The 17,321-nt window shown below is 51.2% G+C and overlaps 1 protein-coding gene across 1 annotated transcript in view; it reads right to left on the bottom strand.

Annotated features, from left to right (window-relative positions):
- Kcnk5 (potassium two pore domain channel subfamily K member 5) overlaps nucleotides 1-16,762 on the bottom strand; it is a 43,345-nt gene extending 26,583 nt beyond the window's left edge. Inside the window, exon 1 of the mRNA XM_059273788.1 lies at nucleotides 16,260-16,762. Within this exon, the coding sequence (XP_059129771.1) occupies nucleotides 16,260-16,445 (186 nt within the window). The 5' untranslated portion in view covers nucleotides 16,446-16,762. The remainder of the gene's footprint in view (nucleotides 1-16,259) is intronic.
- Nucleotides 16,763-17,321: the final 559 nt, after the last annotated feature.

Consider the following 17,321-nt stretch of genomic DNA (forward strand, 5'->3'; position numbering starts at 1 on the left):
GAGCGGGGGCAGGGATGCTGGGAGGGGAAGGGCATCCTTCCAAAGCCAACATTGGCAGGATGCATTCCACAGCCCAGGGGACATGAGTTTTATTTGACCAGCAGTGATGGGGAGGAATGGGTCTGACGTTCCTTCTACTCTGGGGTCCGTGGACAGGTGCCTACCTCCATCCTGCATGGGGGGTGGGGCCCAGGAGCAGCAAGAACCCTACAGGAGACACAAAGGCCACCCCAGCCAAGATAACACCCAGAGCGCCACCCCCACCCCCACCCCAAGCCCTTGGCATACGACAAGCCACCTCGCTGTCCCTGGCTAGGGCTGTGTCTGGGTGACATGTGAACCACCAGAAGAAAGAAAGACTAAAGAGTCTCTCCCAAGTGCTAAGCAGCGTCCTATGAGGGGCGGGGGGGGGGGGGGGGGTGTCACTAACCCTGGGGAAGCCAAGTGCAGGTGCCTATCACAAGTGTGGCTCTAGCTGACAGGGAGGTGACAAGTGACAGCTCACATCTAAGGTGATTACAAACTCCCCTCCAACTCCTTAATTCTTTCTTGTGGGGTCCTTTCTGAGGGTCCCCTGGCCCATAGTCACGCCCAAGGATAGGAGGCTGAGATGGTACATGGAGGCCAAGGGCCTCTTAGGGGTGCTGACAATAGGGGTGGGGAACAGGCTGGAGGTAGAGGCACTGTTGACGGTTCTGGTATAACCCAGGTTTCCTGACTTAAAAGTGTTTATGCCTAAAGTGGTAAACAAACCTATGTATATGGTCTGTTTGGGTGGTACCTGGGATATCAGAACCCCAAAGGCTACAAAGAGCAATGCTCAGGGCAATTCCCGAAGCCAGGAGCAAACAAGGGTCTGAAGAGAGCTGGGGATGTAGCTCAGCTAGAGTGCTTGCCTAGCTTGTATGAAGCTTTGGGTTCCACGACCAGCACCAAATGAAAATGCTCGTGGTGGTGCCCGTGTGCCCGCCAACTCCAGCATTCTGGAGGTAGAGGTTCAAGGTCGTCCTTAGTTAAAAGCCAGCCTGGCTACCTGAGACTCTATCTCAAACAAACGAACAAACAAACAAAGGAGGGATTTGCGGCCCAGCAAGCCTCTAAAATAAAGAGCAGCGTTACAGGCCAGTCAGGGCTACATAGTGAGACCCTGTCTTAAAAAAAGAGTAACACCACAAACCTCATCTATGTTGGTCAAATTGAGGGACACATGCCACAGGCATGCAGGGCTGCAGAATACCTCTCCTCCCACGGAAGGTTGACCTCCAGTCCTCCGTCTGCACCAAGGCCAACCAGGATCAACAAAAAGAATCCTTAAATCTCAAAATCAACAGTCCACCCCCCTACCCCACCCAGCCCCAGGCGACTGTGAGGGAGGAGTTGTCCCAGGCTTTTCCAGGTTGGGGGCCAAAACCCCAGGCTGCTGGGGCGGTGACCAGGAGAGCCATTGGCAGGTGTGGTGACCACCTTTGGCTAACTGACCTGCCCTCCGAGGTCACTGTTCCCAAGAAGCCTTTCCTTAATTGCCTGCCCCCCAGCTCTAATGGCTCTTGAATGCACCTCCCCACCCCTGGTAAGCAGTAGTCTTAGACTAAGTTGTGTAATTTTCCCTAAAGGGCTGGGCCTTGGCTCCGGGAGGCTGGTTAAAGAACTACTAAGATCCTTCCAACCTGACATTTTTAAGCCTTTGCAGCCAGGAGAGGTGTCCTCGATGTCAATCACCTCCTGCAACCTCTCCGATGGGGTGGAGATAGCAACCAACAGCTCCTTGGATGTAGAGTCCAATGCTGGAGAAAAAGTCCCCAGGAGAGTGGGGTGGGGGCTGGGAGTGGGCCTCAGGCCGATCCCTTCTGCCCCAGGCTCGAGCCTGGCCCAGGAAATATCCTCCCTTCTGTGCTACCGGGAGTTTCCCACACAAGCAACCTTCACTTTTTCTCCCATCGGTGCTCATGCCAAGGGAAGCCAGCCCCCCAGATCCCAGGGAAAAGTGTGCTGGGCAGGTTAGGCCAGGAAGTGAGGCAGGCTCTACACCCCCAAAACAATCAACACCTTTGCAACTTAAAGGCAATGCTGTAAGGATGCGGTGGGCCCCAAAGATGGCTCATGCAGTGTAAGGATCTCAGCTCGGATGCCCAGAAACCAAGTCATATCTGACAAGGCCACCCTTGTCTCAGCACTCCCAGCGGTAAGATGGGAGGCAGAGGCAGAATTCCCATGGTCCAGCTGGCCTGCTGTACGAAGCAGTGAAGAGAGACTGTGTCTCAAAGTCAAACAGGAGGACTGACCTTCCACGCTGCGCCATGGCACACGCATACCCATGCTCACACACACAAAACGTGCAGACACACAACGGTATCAGACCCATGCACACATAGAGGGGTGTGTGTGTGTGTGTGTGTGTGTGTGTGTGTGTGTGTGTGTAACTGGGCTAAGAATTATCTCTGAAGAAAGGCCCACAGCCAGACCCGAAATCAGTACTGCTTGATGAACCTGAACTTGCCTCTCTGCCCAAAACGTCCAACATGCAGCCCACAGGTCACACGCATCCCAGGATAGCTACGCATGTGGCCCAATACATTTGCAGATCATAATGTCATGAAATGTGGGCAGGTTAGACACCCTGCAAGATGGCTCTGCCACCACCTTAGTCCCTCCTTACCAGGCCCTGGTTTCCAGTCCAACAAATGGGATAGCATATAGCTGTCTATCGGGGGAGAGGTCCCCTCCCAGTGTCAGGCCCGTGGAGGAAGCAGAAGGAAATCGTCAAATGAATGGTTTGACCCTTGGAAAAGACAAGGTGGAGGGTAGGGTGGGCACAAGCCCGCATCTGCAAGCTTTTTAGAAGACCGGGTAGGGTCATCTGGGTGCTATAGGAAACACCCTGCAAACACTTCAGCTCCCTCCCTGTGTGGTGGGGGGGTCACCTAGGTGCTATATAGGAAACACCCTGCAGACGCTTCAGCTCCCTCCCTGTGGGGTGGGGGGGTCACCTAGGTGCTATATAGGAAACATCCTGCAAACACTTCAGCTCCCTCCCTGTGGGGTGGGGGGGTCACCTAGGTGCTATATAGGAAACACCCTGCAAACACTTCAGCTCCCTCCCTGTGGGGTGGGGGGGTCACCTAGGTGCTATATAGGAAACACCCTGCAGACGCTTCAGCTCCCTCCCTGTGTGGTAGGCCAAGGGGTGGAAAAGCCCAATGTGGCTGTGGTCTACCATGTCACACCACCGACTATCAGCTAGAGAGCCGCCTCCTCATGCAAACAGTCCTGGCCTTCTCAGAGCTCCTCCTTGCAAGGCTCTGAAGATTAAACAAGGGCAGGGACATGCACACATCCAGATGGCCCACCCCAGCCCATCCCCATTTCCCCATAACACAGCCTAAAGACATTCCCTAAACTGAGGGAGGGCCGAGGCTAGCCATGGACAGCCTGTAGATCTAGTCACCCGCACCTGCACCCATGTGTGTTCACGCTTAGTCAGCCTGCTCTCAGCACGTGCTTGGTATCTGCTGCAAGAGGGCTGGATATGTGCACCCTCAAGTTCCTTCAAAGTAGAAAGCACAGCTTCCCCCTCCTACCCCAGCACCCAGCAGAGAGCTGAAGACCAGGGCTTGGCAACCACAGCCTGGACCTCCAGCATCCCAGGAAGAGGTTGGAGAAAGTTTATAAAACAAAGGATGGCAGAGATGGGACAGGATGGAGTTGGGGGTGGGGGTGTTCCTCTGGAGATAAACAGACCCAGACTGGGAAGCTGCTCACTGGGACACTCCCATCAAAGGGGGATGACCGCAGCTGGAGGGTGCTCGGCTGAGTGACAGCTGAGTGACTGGTGACTGACTCCCAGGATTCTCCCCAGCCCCCAAAGGCAGAGTAACTTAGGTGCTTACCATAGGACTAATTCATAGACAGGGAAGGCAGATTAAATCCCAGGGTGATAATGAGGTGAGGGAAGGATGATCAGGAGTTCAAGAACAATCTCAAATACATAGCCAACTTAAAGCTAGCCTGGGCTATTTGAAAATCCTGCGTCAAAAGTATCAAATCCATCCATCCATCCCAGGAAGGCCTTAAATGCCAGTCTTCAACAAGCACAAACACATGCTGTCATTTACATGGAAGCCTGAAAAACTCCTCTCTAAGAAGAGAACAGCTGGATTTTGGTGGCATGTGCCTATAGTTCCAGCACTTTTAGAAACTGAGGCAGGAGAGTTGCTGCAAGTTCGAGGCCAGATGGAGCTACAGAGTAAAACCTTGTCTTGGAACTGAAGAGAAGGCTCAAGGTTAAGAGCTCACACTACTCTTGCAGAGGACCTAAGTTTGGTTCCTAGCACCCATGTTGGGCAGCTCACAAGCGCCTATAACTCCAGCTCCAGAAGGATTAAGGAATGCCTCTGTAGGCACTGCATACTCATGCAGAGACCCACAGCATACACACAATCAACAACAACAACAACAACAACCCCAACCCCACCCCCACCCCGCTGCCGCAAAACAAACAAACAAACACACAGTAGAATAGTGGTCTAGGTTGTATGGCACATATGTGACTAGAACATACAATTTATTACCAAAGGCTCCGAGTGGGAAGAAATGGTAAAGGTACAGAAGCATTGTTACTCTTCTTTGGCTATCACACATCATACACACTTACTGAATAATCATACTGTATGCACACACATATATAACTTTTAAAAAAATGACTCTGCCTGCCCTTACCTAGTACCCCCAAATGTAGTTTGAAGGGGCAGGGTGGGGTGGGGCAGGGAATTGTCTTAGTTAGGGTTTATATTGCTGTGATAAAATACTGCAATCAAAAGCAATTTGGGGAGGAAAGGTTATTTGGCTTACACTTCTACATCACCGTCCATCACAGAAGGAAGTCAGGGCAGGGACCTGGAGGCAGGAGCTGATACAGAGGCCATGGAGGGGTGCTGCTTATTAGCTTGCTCCCATGGCTTGCTCAGCCTCTGTCTTACAAACCACAGGACCCCCAGCCCAGGAGTGGCACCACCCACCATGAGCTGGGCCCTCCCCCATCAACCATCAATCAAGATAACACAACAAAGGCTTATCCCCAGGCCAGTCTGTGGGGGCATTTTTTCAGTTGCGGTTCCCACTTCCCAAATGACTCTAGCTTGTGTCAAGTTAACATAAAACTATCCAGCACAGGGATAAACTTTTTATTGCAATTAAAATTTTTTATTGTGTGTGGGTGTGTTCAAGTCATGATACACGGGTAGAGGTCAGAGGACAACATTCAGGAGTATGCACCCTTACCTGCAGGGCCATCTCACTATCCATAAACATTGATCACTTCTTTCAAAGCTTGTGAGAGACCAAGGCTAGTGAGTGCAGCTTCACCTGGCTGAAATCACCTGGCTTTGATCTTACAAGAGGCCTGGACTCCCTCTCAGACTTTCATGAGAAGGTGTGTGCCACTGGGCACCTGGGCATGACAGAACATGAAGCAAGTACTTCATGCTGGATATCTTGAGATGGGGCATGGTCACACAAGTCTGGGGACAGAGAGGTGTCCCATGTTGGGCCCTTATGGTCTAAATTCAAAGGCACTCCAATCTTTCAATAAATGGGTGAATATGGAGTGGTGAAATCTGGCCAGGGTCACATGGCACAAACTAGTATATAGGTAAGATTAGACCTCCGGTTATGACCAGCTTTTGTCTTCACAACGGCTCAAACAAAGGTTTCCTTTCCCCATCCAAGTATAGGTTGACTCAGACAAGTGGAGGAGCCCTGGGGTGTACAGTCCTCCAGACCAGGCTGATAAGATTCCTGGTGACCTACAAGGCCAGCCTCCAAACTACATGATGGAGCCAAGTTAGTCTCGCCACCAACTACCCTGCATAGGTTCTCCTCGGCTTTGGACAAGTACACCACCATCCCCGCCCCCACCCCACCCCCTGTGTAGGAAGGAGCTGGTTCAACAGCTGTAGTCCGATTACAGCAGGGCATGGAGGAGTGAGTGACAACAGCCAGAGAAGTACACAGTCCTTCCTAAATATTTCATCGGGAAGCCTAAATATTTAGATGGATGAGAGGAAAAAGAATGCAGACTGCAAAGCTCATCAAAGAGCCCTGGCCACCAAGAGAGCCCCAAGAGTGTTGGTACTGTCTTGCCTCTAGGGAGGGCTCAGTGTTGCCTCCAATCCTGCATGGCCACCACCTAGGAAAGATGGTCCTGGGGCCACCTGGACCCAGGATTCTCCAGGGGGAAAGACTTAACCAAGGCTTGAGACTGGAAGGGAGAAGTCACATTCCCAAGCCTTGATTATACCCTTCGTGAAATGAATCGTGAGTTAATTTGAAAGGAATGGAAAATGGTGGAGGGCACAATTCTTCCACTATCAACCCAACAGAATGTAGGGCAAGATGGTTCCAAGCAGGAGGGCCGGGTGTCAATCTTCCTCATTCTCCTAATTGCGAGGCCCCAGACATGCTACAACCTCTATGGTTGTTGTGGTTACTCTTCTTGTTGCCGTAATCAAATACCTGACAACATCTTAAGGAAGAAGGTTTTATTCTGGCTCTGCCAGGCCGAGAGCATAGTCAGGGCAGGGAAGGCATGAGCATTCTGGTCTTCCAAACTTGACCAAGGCGGCCCATTAAACTCTGCTTACAGCAAGCGTTCTGGGGCCTCTCTTCTACATTCCTCATGCCTACCGGTTCCAAAGACCTCCAGATGATGTGGTCAGGTTTACCACAGATACTACCACCAATTCATGGGACCAACTGACCTTTCTTCACCATTGTGACCAACAAAACAACTTTTAAAAAGAAGGGTCAGGCCGGGCGGTGGTGGTGCACGCCTTTAATCCCAGCACTCGGGAGGCAGAGCCAGGCGGATCTCTGTGAGTTCGAGGCCAGCCTGGGCTACCAAGTGAGTTCCAGGAAAGGCGCAAAGCTACACAGAGAAACCCTGTCTTGAAAAACAAACAAACAAACAAAAAAAAAAAGAAGGGTCAGGGCTGGAGAGATGGCTCAGTGGTTAAGAGCACTTGTTGCTTTCACAGAGGACCCAGGCTCAGTTCCAAGCACCAACACGGTGGCTCACAGTCATCCATAACTACAGTTCTAGGGGATCTGAAGTGCTCTTCTGACTTCTGGGGGCAGGGCACCAGACGTTCACGTGGTGCACATACTATACATGCAGATAAAACATGCATACATAGGGCTGGAGAGATGGCTCAGAGGTTAAGAGCACTGTTTGTTCTTCCAAAGGTCCTGAGTTCAATTCCCAGCAACCACATGGTGGCTCACAACCATCTGTAATGAGATCTGGCACCCTCTTCTGGCCTGCAGGGATATGTGCAGACAGAACACTGTATACATAATAAATAAATAAACCTTTAAAAAAAAAACATGCATACATATAAAAATCTGTGCCCATATAAAAATAGAAATCATTTTTAAAGGGGTCTATTTTAGCTCAGTTTAAGGGTACACGACCCAAGAGGCATGAGGCAGCTATTCATATTTTGTCCTTTGTCAGGAAGCGGAGATAAACGCTGGGGTTCAGCTCACTTTCTCCTTTTTCATCAGGCTGGGCCACAGTGTGTTGATGCTGGCTTTACCTAGGTGTGCCCTCCATGATCAGTTAGACCTTCCTGGAAACGATCTCTCAGACATACCCAGAGGTATATTTCCATGGTGACTCTACAGCCAGTCAAGGTGACAGTGAAGACCATCACAGTGACCTATTCTGCTGCTCCTGCTGTGAGGTGATAGAACCTGCTACAGAAAGCCTCAGGCCAAAGACTCAGTGAGGCTCTGCATGCCAGCGGTTCTCCCAGCTCATAACCAAGAAAATTCTTAGTAGCAGTCTCCTCCTGGCCCATGACCACGCTCCAGTCACTGGCTCTACCATGCATGGGCAAGACCAAGGCTTAGTTGACAGGAAAGAGAACCTCAGTCCTACCTTGGTGTGTCGATTCAGACAAGGAAAACAGCAGTCCTAGGCTGTCCTAGAGACACAGAAAATGTGCCAGTCCCATGCCTGGCACAGACAGCAGAAGTCCACGGAATTCCCAAAGGCCTGCTAGGCACATTCACCACTCTTCCTTCCTTGAATCAGAGAATAAAACCCATGTGTCCACAATACACAATCAGATACTGCAGGCACACTCACCAGCACCACCCTCCTAGGGGCTCTTCCTCGGCAGCCCAGGACCACCCTGAGGACAAAGGCTGGGAGCCCGATTCCCCCAGGGAAGGGGTTCTTCTACAGGCTTCTGGACATGGGAACTGAAACCTCCAAGGCCCCTCAACCGTGTCCTGCCCTCCAGCCTCCACCATCTGCTACCCGTCACTCAGCACTTCTGCCTGTGGCTCCCTCACTTCACCACCCCAGTCCGGTTTCCTCTCCCCAGCAAGACCGAGCTCAAGGGCTCAGAGACCCTCCAGTTCTTGAGATTCCTCTGCACAGAAATGCTGGCCAGCAAGAGAGGGCCCCCTTTCCATCCCATTAGGGTTTCTGGTGGCTGGGGGTTGAGCCTATAGGCTTCGGGAAGCAGTGCAGAGCTCAGTATTCCATCCTCTTCCATGAAAGAACAAAGGACAGCTGGGGAAAGTCAAACTGGAGTGGAGTGTCTGGGGAGACTATCCCAGACCTGGGCCTCCACAGGGACAGGGCCCATAGTAGGGAAAGAGGCACCTCAACTGGTGTCTGGGGTGAAGAAGGGGGCTGGAGTGGGGCTTTCTGGGAAAAGCCACACTCCGTTTCACCAGAAGTGGAGAGGAAGGAGGAGGCGACCTTATCAGAACACTCACGAGGTGAATGGCTCAGCCTACGGAAATTTAATTTCGGTCAGAATATTCCACTGTTTGCAGTTGTAAATGGCTGTGAAGAAGGAGAGAACTTTCTGTAACGTTATCCACTCCCCTCCTTGAAAACGGCAAACATTTGATGGAGTTCAAATTCCTTGGCTAAGCTCACGAGGCTCTGTCATCTGACCCTCACCTCCCTGGCCTGTGGCTGCAGCCCAAGCCCCATCATGCACATTTAAACGTCTCTCGGGGCTACGGAAGGGGAGATCCACCATCCCCTCTCCCACTGCCTTTCATCTAGTTCTTTAAAATATTCCGTTGAGGGGCTGGAGAAATGGCTCAGCAGTTGAGAGCATTGGCTGCTCTCCCCAAAGACCAGGGTTCAATCCCCAGCAGCCACAGTATCTCACAACCATCTGTAAGTCCAGCTCCAAGGGCTCCACGGCCCTCTTCTGGCCTCCTCGTTCACCACTCACACACATGGTGCACAGACATACATGCAGTTAAGACACCCGTACACACACACACAAAGTAACCGTAAAATAAAATACCCAGTCGACAGTTGGGAGGTGGCTCAGTGCCCCTGCATTTGCTTAGCCAGAACACATTATACGGCAGGGCTATTTTTAACTGATAAGAACCTCCATGTGGTTTTCTACTGGCCGGACCATGTTCCACACCAAAAGACAAACACGACATGATTCAATCTACCCAACGTACTTGAGGGCATCAAATTCACAGCAACAGGAAGCATAATGGCGGTTACCAGTGGCTGGGTGGAAAAGGTGGGGAGATAGGTGGTTGATAAGTAGAAAGTTTCCGTTCTACAAAAAGAAAGGGTTAACAACACAGATCTGAATCACAACCGTGTGAAGATAGTTATCATCACGGAATGGCACACCAAAACCAGTGAAGACAGAACATAGTTACTTTTGGTATTTTTAATCACAAGTGTGGGGGGTGGGGGGGTGAGTGCACATGAGCGCATGTACCCTTGGAGGCTAGAAGAGGACCTCAGATTCCCTGGAACTGGAGTTATAGGTGGCTGTAAGCCCCATGCCAGTGCTGGGAACTTGAGGGTCCTCTACAAGAACAGTACTTGCTCTTAACAGCTGAGCCATCTCTCCAGACCCTCTATCTGTTTTTTATAATTAAAAAATAAATTCAGGGCCAAGAACAGTGCTCAATGGCATGGCATGTGTGCCTAGCATGCATGAGGCCTTCCCTGTGTGCTAGCTAGCCCCAGAATTAAATGCTCTAGAAAGACTTGGGCCCATGAGAGGGCTCAGTGGGTAAAGATATTGCCGCCAAGCCTGACAACCTTAGTTTGATCCCTGGGACCCACATGGTAGGCAGGATCAGCTTGTCCTCTGACCTCAGTCACGTGGCCATAGCATACATGCACATGTGCACCCATATACAAACACATAAAATAATGTACAAGTCCTTTTGATTCTTTACAAAGCCATTTAGAAGTTCATGATGTCTGTGCATGGGACACTCCATGGCAGAACATCTGGCAGCTACAGTCCTGAATAGGCTGGCTATCCTCTCTCTGAAAAATCTAAATTCAAAACTTTTTGAAGCCAGGCAGTGGTGGCGCACACCTTTAAGTCCAGCATTTGGGAGGCAGAGCCAGGCAGATCTCTGTGAGCTCGAGGCCAGCCTGGTCTACAAAGTGAGTTAGTTCCAGGACAGGCTCCAAAGCTACACAGAAAAACTTTGTCTTGGGAAGAAGAAAACAAACAAACAAACAAACAAACACCAAAACTTTGAGTATTAAAAGTGATGTCACAAGTGGAAATTCTATACCCGATCTCATAGGCTGAATAAAAATGCAGGCGCACCACAGTCCATAAAAATCACTCTCAGGATGGTGTACAGGCTGCACATGAAACAAAGGAGTTTCATGTTTTGACTTGGGTCAGGTCCTCAAGCTGGTCATGTAGCTGCAGACACTCCAAATCTGTGAAAATCCAAATCACTTCTGATCCCAAGCACCCTGGATGGGGCAATGACATCTGTGATAGAGGCCAGCTCTGAGCAAGAACGTACTATGGGCTATAATGTACTCTAATGTGCTCGAGCTCTGGGGCGGTATCAGCGGCCATGTGGAATCATCAGGCACACTGCTTATGGTGATGCAGAAAACCTCTGACTAGGGCAGCATTGGACACACAGTCTACCTACCTCCTCCACCTTATTCTAGGTGTAGGGGAGGAGCAGGGGCAGGGCGGGATGGACACAGACAAGTCAGAGGGGCCCAGGGGACTAGACTCAGTGAACAATGGAAAGAGACAGCTCCATTCCCATGCTTCCTGGCGGTTACCTACCTCACTTCTCACTGGGTTCTTTCTCTGCTCCCCAAAACTTTGCATCTCCCTTCCCTCCCATCTACCCCTCCCAAACACAACCTCACACAGAGTTCAGAAGCTGAGCCCAATTTGACAGCAAACAGCCAAGTTCAATATGAAAGCCTTTGGCCCCAGGTCAGGGTTAGCCAAGCGCAGCATCCAAAACCAGGGGATTGTTTTTCTTTTAAACACCAGCCTATAAACAGGGCAAAGCCCCAGGAAAATACTTGGAAGTGACAATCATCACCTCCCTCCTCTAGGCCCCCTCCTGGAAGCCTCCACCACCCCACTTTCAACCTTTCAACGTGTGCCAATTTCTACCCTGGGACGGTTCTTCACAACTGTGTCATCTGATCACCCTAGAGGCGCCATTAAAACTCTCAAGACAGCTAATAAAAATGTATTTTAAGCCGGGCGGTGGTGGCGCACGCCTTTAATCCCAGCACTCGGGAGGCAGAGCCAGGCGGATCTCTGTGAGTTCAAGGCCAGCCTGGGCTACCAAGTGAGTTCCAGGAAAGGCGCAAAGCTACACAGAGAAACCCTGTCTCGAAAAACAAAAACCAAAAAAAAAAAAAAAAAATGTATTTTAACTGGTAAAACTAACCAGTACAGTTAACTAAGGTGGACTTGTGGATTTGAGGTAGTGGTTGGGGTTTTTTTTTCCAGTCTTCAACTTAAGTGTAACTTGAGAAAACAAGTAATTAGAAAGGGTTGTCTTGCCAGGCGGTGGTGGCACACGCCTTTAATGCCAGCACTCAGGGCAGGCAGAGGCAGGCAGATCTCAGTGAGCTCGAGGCCAGCCTGGACTACAGAGTGAGTTCCAGGACAGCCAGGGCTACACAGAGAAACCTTATCCAAAAAAAAAAAAAAAAAGGTACCCACTTTCTACCTCTGCAGCCCTAGACTAGAGAATTCAAGTTGAGCTAGAGACATGGAGGCCTCCATGATCAAGGCTCCAAAGACTTACTGTGTTTCTCTATCACGGGCAGGTGAGAAGATCTGTGAGCCTCATGGTATCCACCGTGGCTTGAAACAAAAATGGGTGCTCATATTAACCCTGTGTTCCCCTAAACCAAGCTCAGAGAACTTTTTCTCCAAGCCTTCCAATACGCCTCGTTTTAAACGTTTTGGTCAGAAGTCATTAGGACAGAGTCCAGTTTTGTCTTTTATAACTTGGGGGAGGACAGGTGTTAGTAATGGTGTCAGAATTCCAGGACTGGGATGTGTTACGCCTGTTGAATGTGTGTGGAGGATTTAAGGATTTATAAATAAAAGGAGGTACACATGGAAACCCCTAGAATATTTTAAGAACTTTGGAGGGATGTAGCTCAGGGGGGTTGTCAGCCTGTCAATTCAACTCAGTCCTCGACTTTGGGGGAGGGAAGAGGGCCTTCCAAAACACACCTATGAAAAGGAGAGGGGTGAAGCAAAGCACAGTTTCCGTGCCGGAGACAGGGCCGGGTCAGCCAGGCAGCCACACCGGAGGAGCCTGCGTGCCGGTGCCTGTTCCAGAGGAAACAAAAAAATAGAATTTCCCAGCTGTCCAAAGTCAAGCTGAACCAATGAACTCAGCTCAATCAGAGAGCAACACTCCTGCGGTGGGGTGGGCTGGCGAAGGTGGATACTGCTTGGGGGCGATCCCAAGGCTGAGACTCTTGTCCATGTGGCCACTTTAAATTCCCTGGGTGTCAGCTGCCTTATCTTAATGCATGAGGTCACTATAAAGCACCTGAAGCAACCAGGTAAAGCACTTGGCAGGATGCCGTCCTCAGGGAGTGCTCCATAAAACTCAATAAACGTTAACGTTAGCGGCAGGAGCCTGCTTGCTTCTATTCATACCTTCTTCCCTGGAGCCTCACCAAACTGCTCATTTTGCCGATGAGGGAATTGAGGCTAAGGTAAGTTAACTAGTTTGATGAGGAAATGGCCCAGCCAGGAGGCAATATCAGCTTATGCCTTCCCATAGAATGAGGATAATTTTAACCACAGTACCCAGTACAGTAGATGCACTATCAATGCTAATTTCCCTTGCTGGGTAAAAAAAAAAAAAAAGCGGGGGAGGGTTCACTTTAACAGCTAGGAAAGCCAGCCACCAAAGATCTGGTGATGCCAAACATGGAGGCATTTGCTTATAATCTCAGCATCCAGGGGGATAAGGCAGGATGATTATGAGTTCAAGGGCAACCTGGACTACACACCAGGACCCTATCTCAAAAACTAGTTGGACTGGACCATGGTGGTGTATGCCTTTAATGCCAGCACTCAGCAGTTCGAGACCAGCCTGGCCTACATAATGAACAGGACAGCCAGAGCTACAGAGTAAGACCCTGTCTTAATCAATGAACTAATAAGATTTATTATAAAACTAAAAACTAAAAACTAAAATCAGAGCTAGAGATATATCTCTAGGGTAGAGATGCTTGCCTAGGGTACAAAAATGCCCTGGGCTCTACCCCCAAGCACCTGCATTCACAGCAAGTGGTAGAGTACAAGGTGAAAGGCAGGAAGATTGGGAATTCAAGGTCGTCCTCAGCCACACAATGAGTTCTAGGCCAGCCTGAGCTACTTGAGACCCTGCCTTAAAGTAGGAAAGCAAGGAGAGCAGCCATGGGGTCCCAGGTTGGTAGGTTGGTGCAGGGCACTTGGAAGGCCGCCTGTGTGTTGGCACAGCTCAACTACAGCATGGATAGGGGAGGAAGGCCTGATAACGTCTTCCTAGACTTCTCCCTCTTTTCCCCTGCCTTTAACTACACAGCCCAGTTCGCAGCAGTAAACCCCACCCCCACCCAAGCATGGCTACCTCCCGCTCCCACCCCAGGAATTTTCAGCTAAGGGGCTTTGTGATGACCAGGGCAACTCAGACCAGCTAAAACCCAGTACCTCAGGTGGAAAATACCCAGGATGCCATAGGCAGCCAGATGGGAAGGAAGATTTTCAAGTTTTCGGGTTTTTTTTCCCCCTTAAACCAATTTCCTGAGGCCTGAGGCAGAGCCCCAAGTCACAGATCAGAAAGAAAGCCGAGAGAGGCAGATTTTTGCAGATTAAGCTGAGGCTGGCAAATGCCTTCACTGGTCCTTTTTCATTTCTTGGGTTTTTCCTTTGCAAGGAGGGAACTGCCCAGTTGGAGTTGACAAGGCTCTTTTTGGGGGGGGAGGGATAGGGTGGGGGAGACGCAGGGGACGGTGACTGGGCTGTCCTCATTCATTCAAGCAAGCATCTAGAATCTGCTCCAAATTACACTGGCCTGACGTTGCTCAGATCCTTTTAGAAAAGTTACCTGTCCACTTTGAGGGTGGAGGCACCGTTGACAGACGAGACCTCAAAATAAAGAGCATTTTGTTTTTTCAAACACCCTACGGAAGCCGCCTGGCTTGTAAAGCTACCACCACCACCAGATGCACCCGGCTGTGCAACCCCTACCCCCCCCCCCTTCCCTTCTCCTTGTGTTTTGAAGTTTATTTTCCCACATTTAGCCTTGAATTCTTTCCTTCCTTCCCCTGCCATGGCGGAGGAGCAGCAGGGAGGGGGCACTCTGAGGGCAGCTCAAACCTCATCATCCTCCCCTGCCCCCTCCCCCCAGGGCAAACCATACAAAAACTCTCCTCCGGAGATATTGTTTCCTCCAGGGAAACCATAAACTGGCCACCTTCTTCCCCCAGCACACCCAGACGCAGCAGGCACCCAGCAGGGGGGTCCTTGGATCTTTCCAGAACCTCTTCGAAGAAGAGGAGCTAGACCAACCATGCATCTTTTGAAACTCACCCCCAGAAAACTGCGTAGCGGAACCAATGACCCTACTCAAAAGCAACACCCCACCTGGTAGTTAGTGTAAACCTGTCTCACAGGCTTCCTAAGGGCAATTCTCTACATAGCCCAGGATCCCTTAGGCACCTAAAATACGTGTCTTATCTCTGTGAATGTCCGTCTGTGACCTGGAGGCAAAATAGGTTTTAGTACCAGTAAGATGTGCTCAGGTTTTCTGTTTTCAACAGCCCAGGGTAGGACAAGGATGAAGATGGGTTTGTTCCCATTTGGCATCAGGAAACTGAAGCCTGGAAAGTGAGGGACGGGACAGGTGGAAAGAATTGGGGAGGTGATATCGATTACATGTACCTGATCAGATCTATAATAGCTTGGACAACCTATCCCTGCTCCAATCTAACCCTACCATTATTGATAAGAGGCCATCGGCACAGGGATGGGTGGTTGGGGCTGAGCCTTTAAGAAACAGATACTGAGGGACCTCTGACCCCAAGTTGGCTCAAGGTTCCATTAGAGATGGCCAGTCAAGTTTACCATGGTGAGGTCAATGCCGTCCACTGGGTGTGTGCATTCTCAGATAAGGGACTTCTCAGACCAACATCGAGGAAACTTCCCCTCACCCACACTCTCCTCCCTCTCTGAAAAGGGACTACCTGGGTTTGGGTGTTCATTTGTGCAACCTGCTACTTTGACGAAGTTTAACTCCCGGTCCTAGAGGGATGTCTCAGCTTGATTAAGACTTCCCGGAAGCCTGAGAGCGTCCCCAGCATTCCAGCCATAGGCCTTCCCCCGGGGCACTCAGGACACGCCCGGGCCCCCTGCCCAACTCTTGAGAGCAGGGACCGGCTGGTGTAGTTTTGCCCGCGACGGCTTTGGGACTCTCCACTGTATTCAAGTTCTTAAGAAAGGTCGAGCGGGAGCGGCAAGGGCCCGGGAGCAGGAGGTGGAGAAGCGAGGGGTGGCACCCGGCTCCGCTCCCGGACTCCGGGAGCGTCTCCAAGGAAAGATAAACGCCTTTATCCGCCCCACAGCCTCCCTCCAAAGAGGGAGGCACCCGCACACCCACACTGAGCTACCGCGGGGCCCAGTTCACCCTGGAGTCAACCCCAAATTTTCTCGGAACGTTCTAGGTTCTGACCAAGTCTGCGCGCGTGGGGAATCCCCTTGTCTCTGGACGAAAAACACAGATCTTTTCAACCTGACACCTGATGGGGAATTTTCTTCCCACCACCCAAGGACCTCTTGTTGGGGCTGGAGGGGTGTCATCTGAAGCTGTAGGAGGGGAGTCTCCCCTAAAACACCGCTGTAGCCCCAAATGTTTCAGATGCATGTGGGAGATTCAGGCGACTGACGGCTCACCTGTAGGATCTTGTCCAGGCCCTCCTGGCTCAGGCACGGGAACTCCTTGAGTAGATGCAGTTTCTGTGTATAGTAGTTTTTCTTGGCTTCCTTCCAGTGCGGCTCCTCCAGCACTTCGAAGATCGCCGCCCCGATGGCCAGGTAGAAAATGATGGCCGAGGTGAGCAGGGGACCCCGGTCCACCATGGCTCTTCAGTGGCCACCTCCTGGAGAAAGCGTCCCCTAGTTCCAGCGACTCCGAGTCCACCCGTCCTGAAGCCCCGGACACAGCTGTTTGAATTTGGAGCTCCGCATGCGCAGTGCCCGGTACCCACCGCGCGCCGCTCCTGGGACAGTTGCTTGGCCAAGTTGGCTCCGTGAGCGCAGGGAACTGCGTGGATCACGCTCAAGCAGGCCAGGGTGAGCGCACACCAAAAAGAGGTCTGGAGCCACCCCGAGCCTCTCGATCCTGAAGGGTGGAGTGAAACTCAGGACCCACACGGGGAGACACGTGTGCCGCCCTGTGCGCGCGACAGTACGCCGAGCGCGCCTCCGCACCGCTCTTTAAGTAGCGCTCAGCCCGCCCGCGCCAGACCCTGGAGTGGGTGTGGTCCCGCTCAGGACACGCCCCCCTCTGACCGCCCTTGACCCCGCCCACCGCGTGCCTGCCGCAGGCACCCGGCTCTCCACGCTCCAGGCGCCAGTGTCTAAGGCAAAGCCGCGTGGCTCGCACTGACTTCCACGACCCGCACTGTCGCAGAATTTGTGGTCTGCAGGACTCCAGATGTGTATTAGCAATTGGTGTAATTAGGTAAAACGGCCGAGCATCTTACTGCTGAGGTCAGAAATACATTGCTAGTGTTAACGCTCATGTCCAGATGTTTCTTCCCAGAGAGCTTAGGTTTCTCATCTATTCCTGGGGCACACACAGTTACCTACCAGCCCGGAGTAAGGGGGTTCGATTTGAATTAGGATTACTGGGAACTAATCCCAACTACAAAAGGGTAAAGAACCCACCCAGGTCTGTTCTCTCCGAATCAGAGAGGCAGCAGGGCAGCCACACCCACACTACAAGGGCCTCTT

This window comes from Peromyscus eremicus, chromosome 9, assembly GCF_949786415.1.
Source record: "Peromyscus eremicus chromosome 9, PerEre_H2_v1, whole genome shotgun sequence".
Classification (NCBI taxonomy): domain Eukaryota; kingdom Metazoa; phylum Chordata; class Mammalia; order Rodentia; family Cricetidae; genus Peromyscus; species Peromyscus eremicus.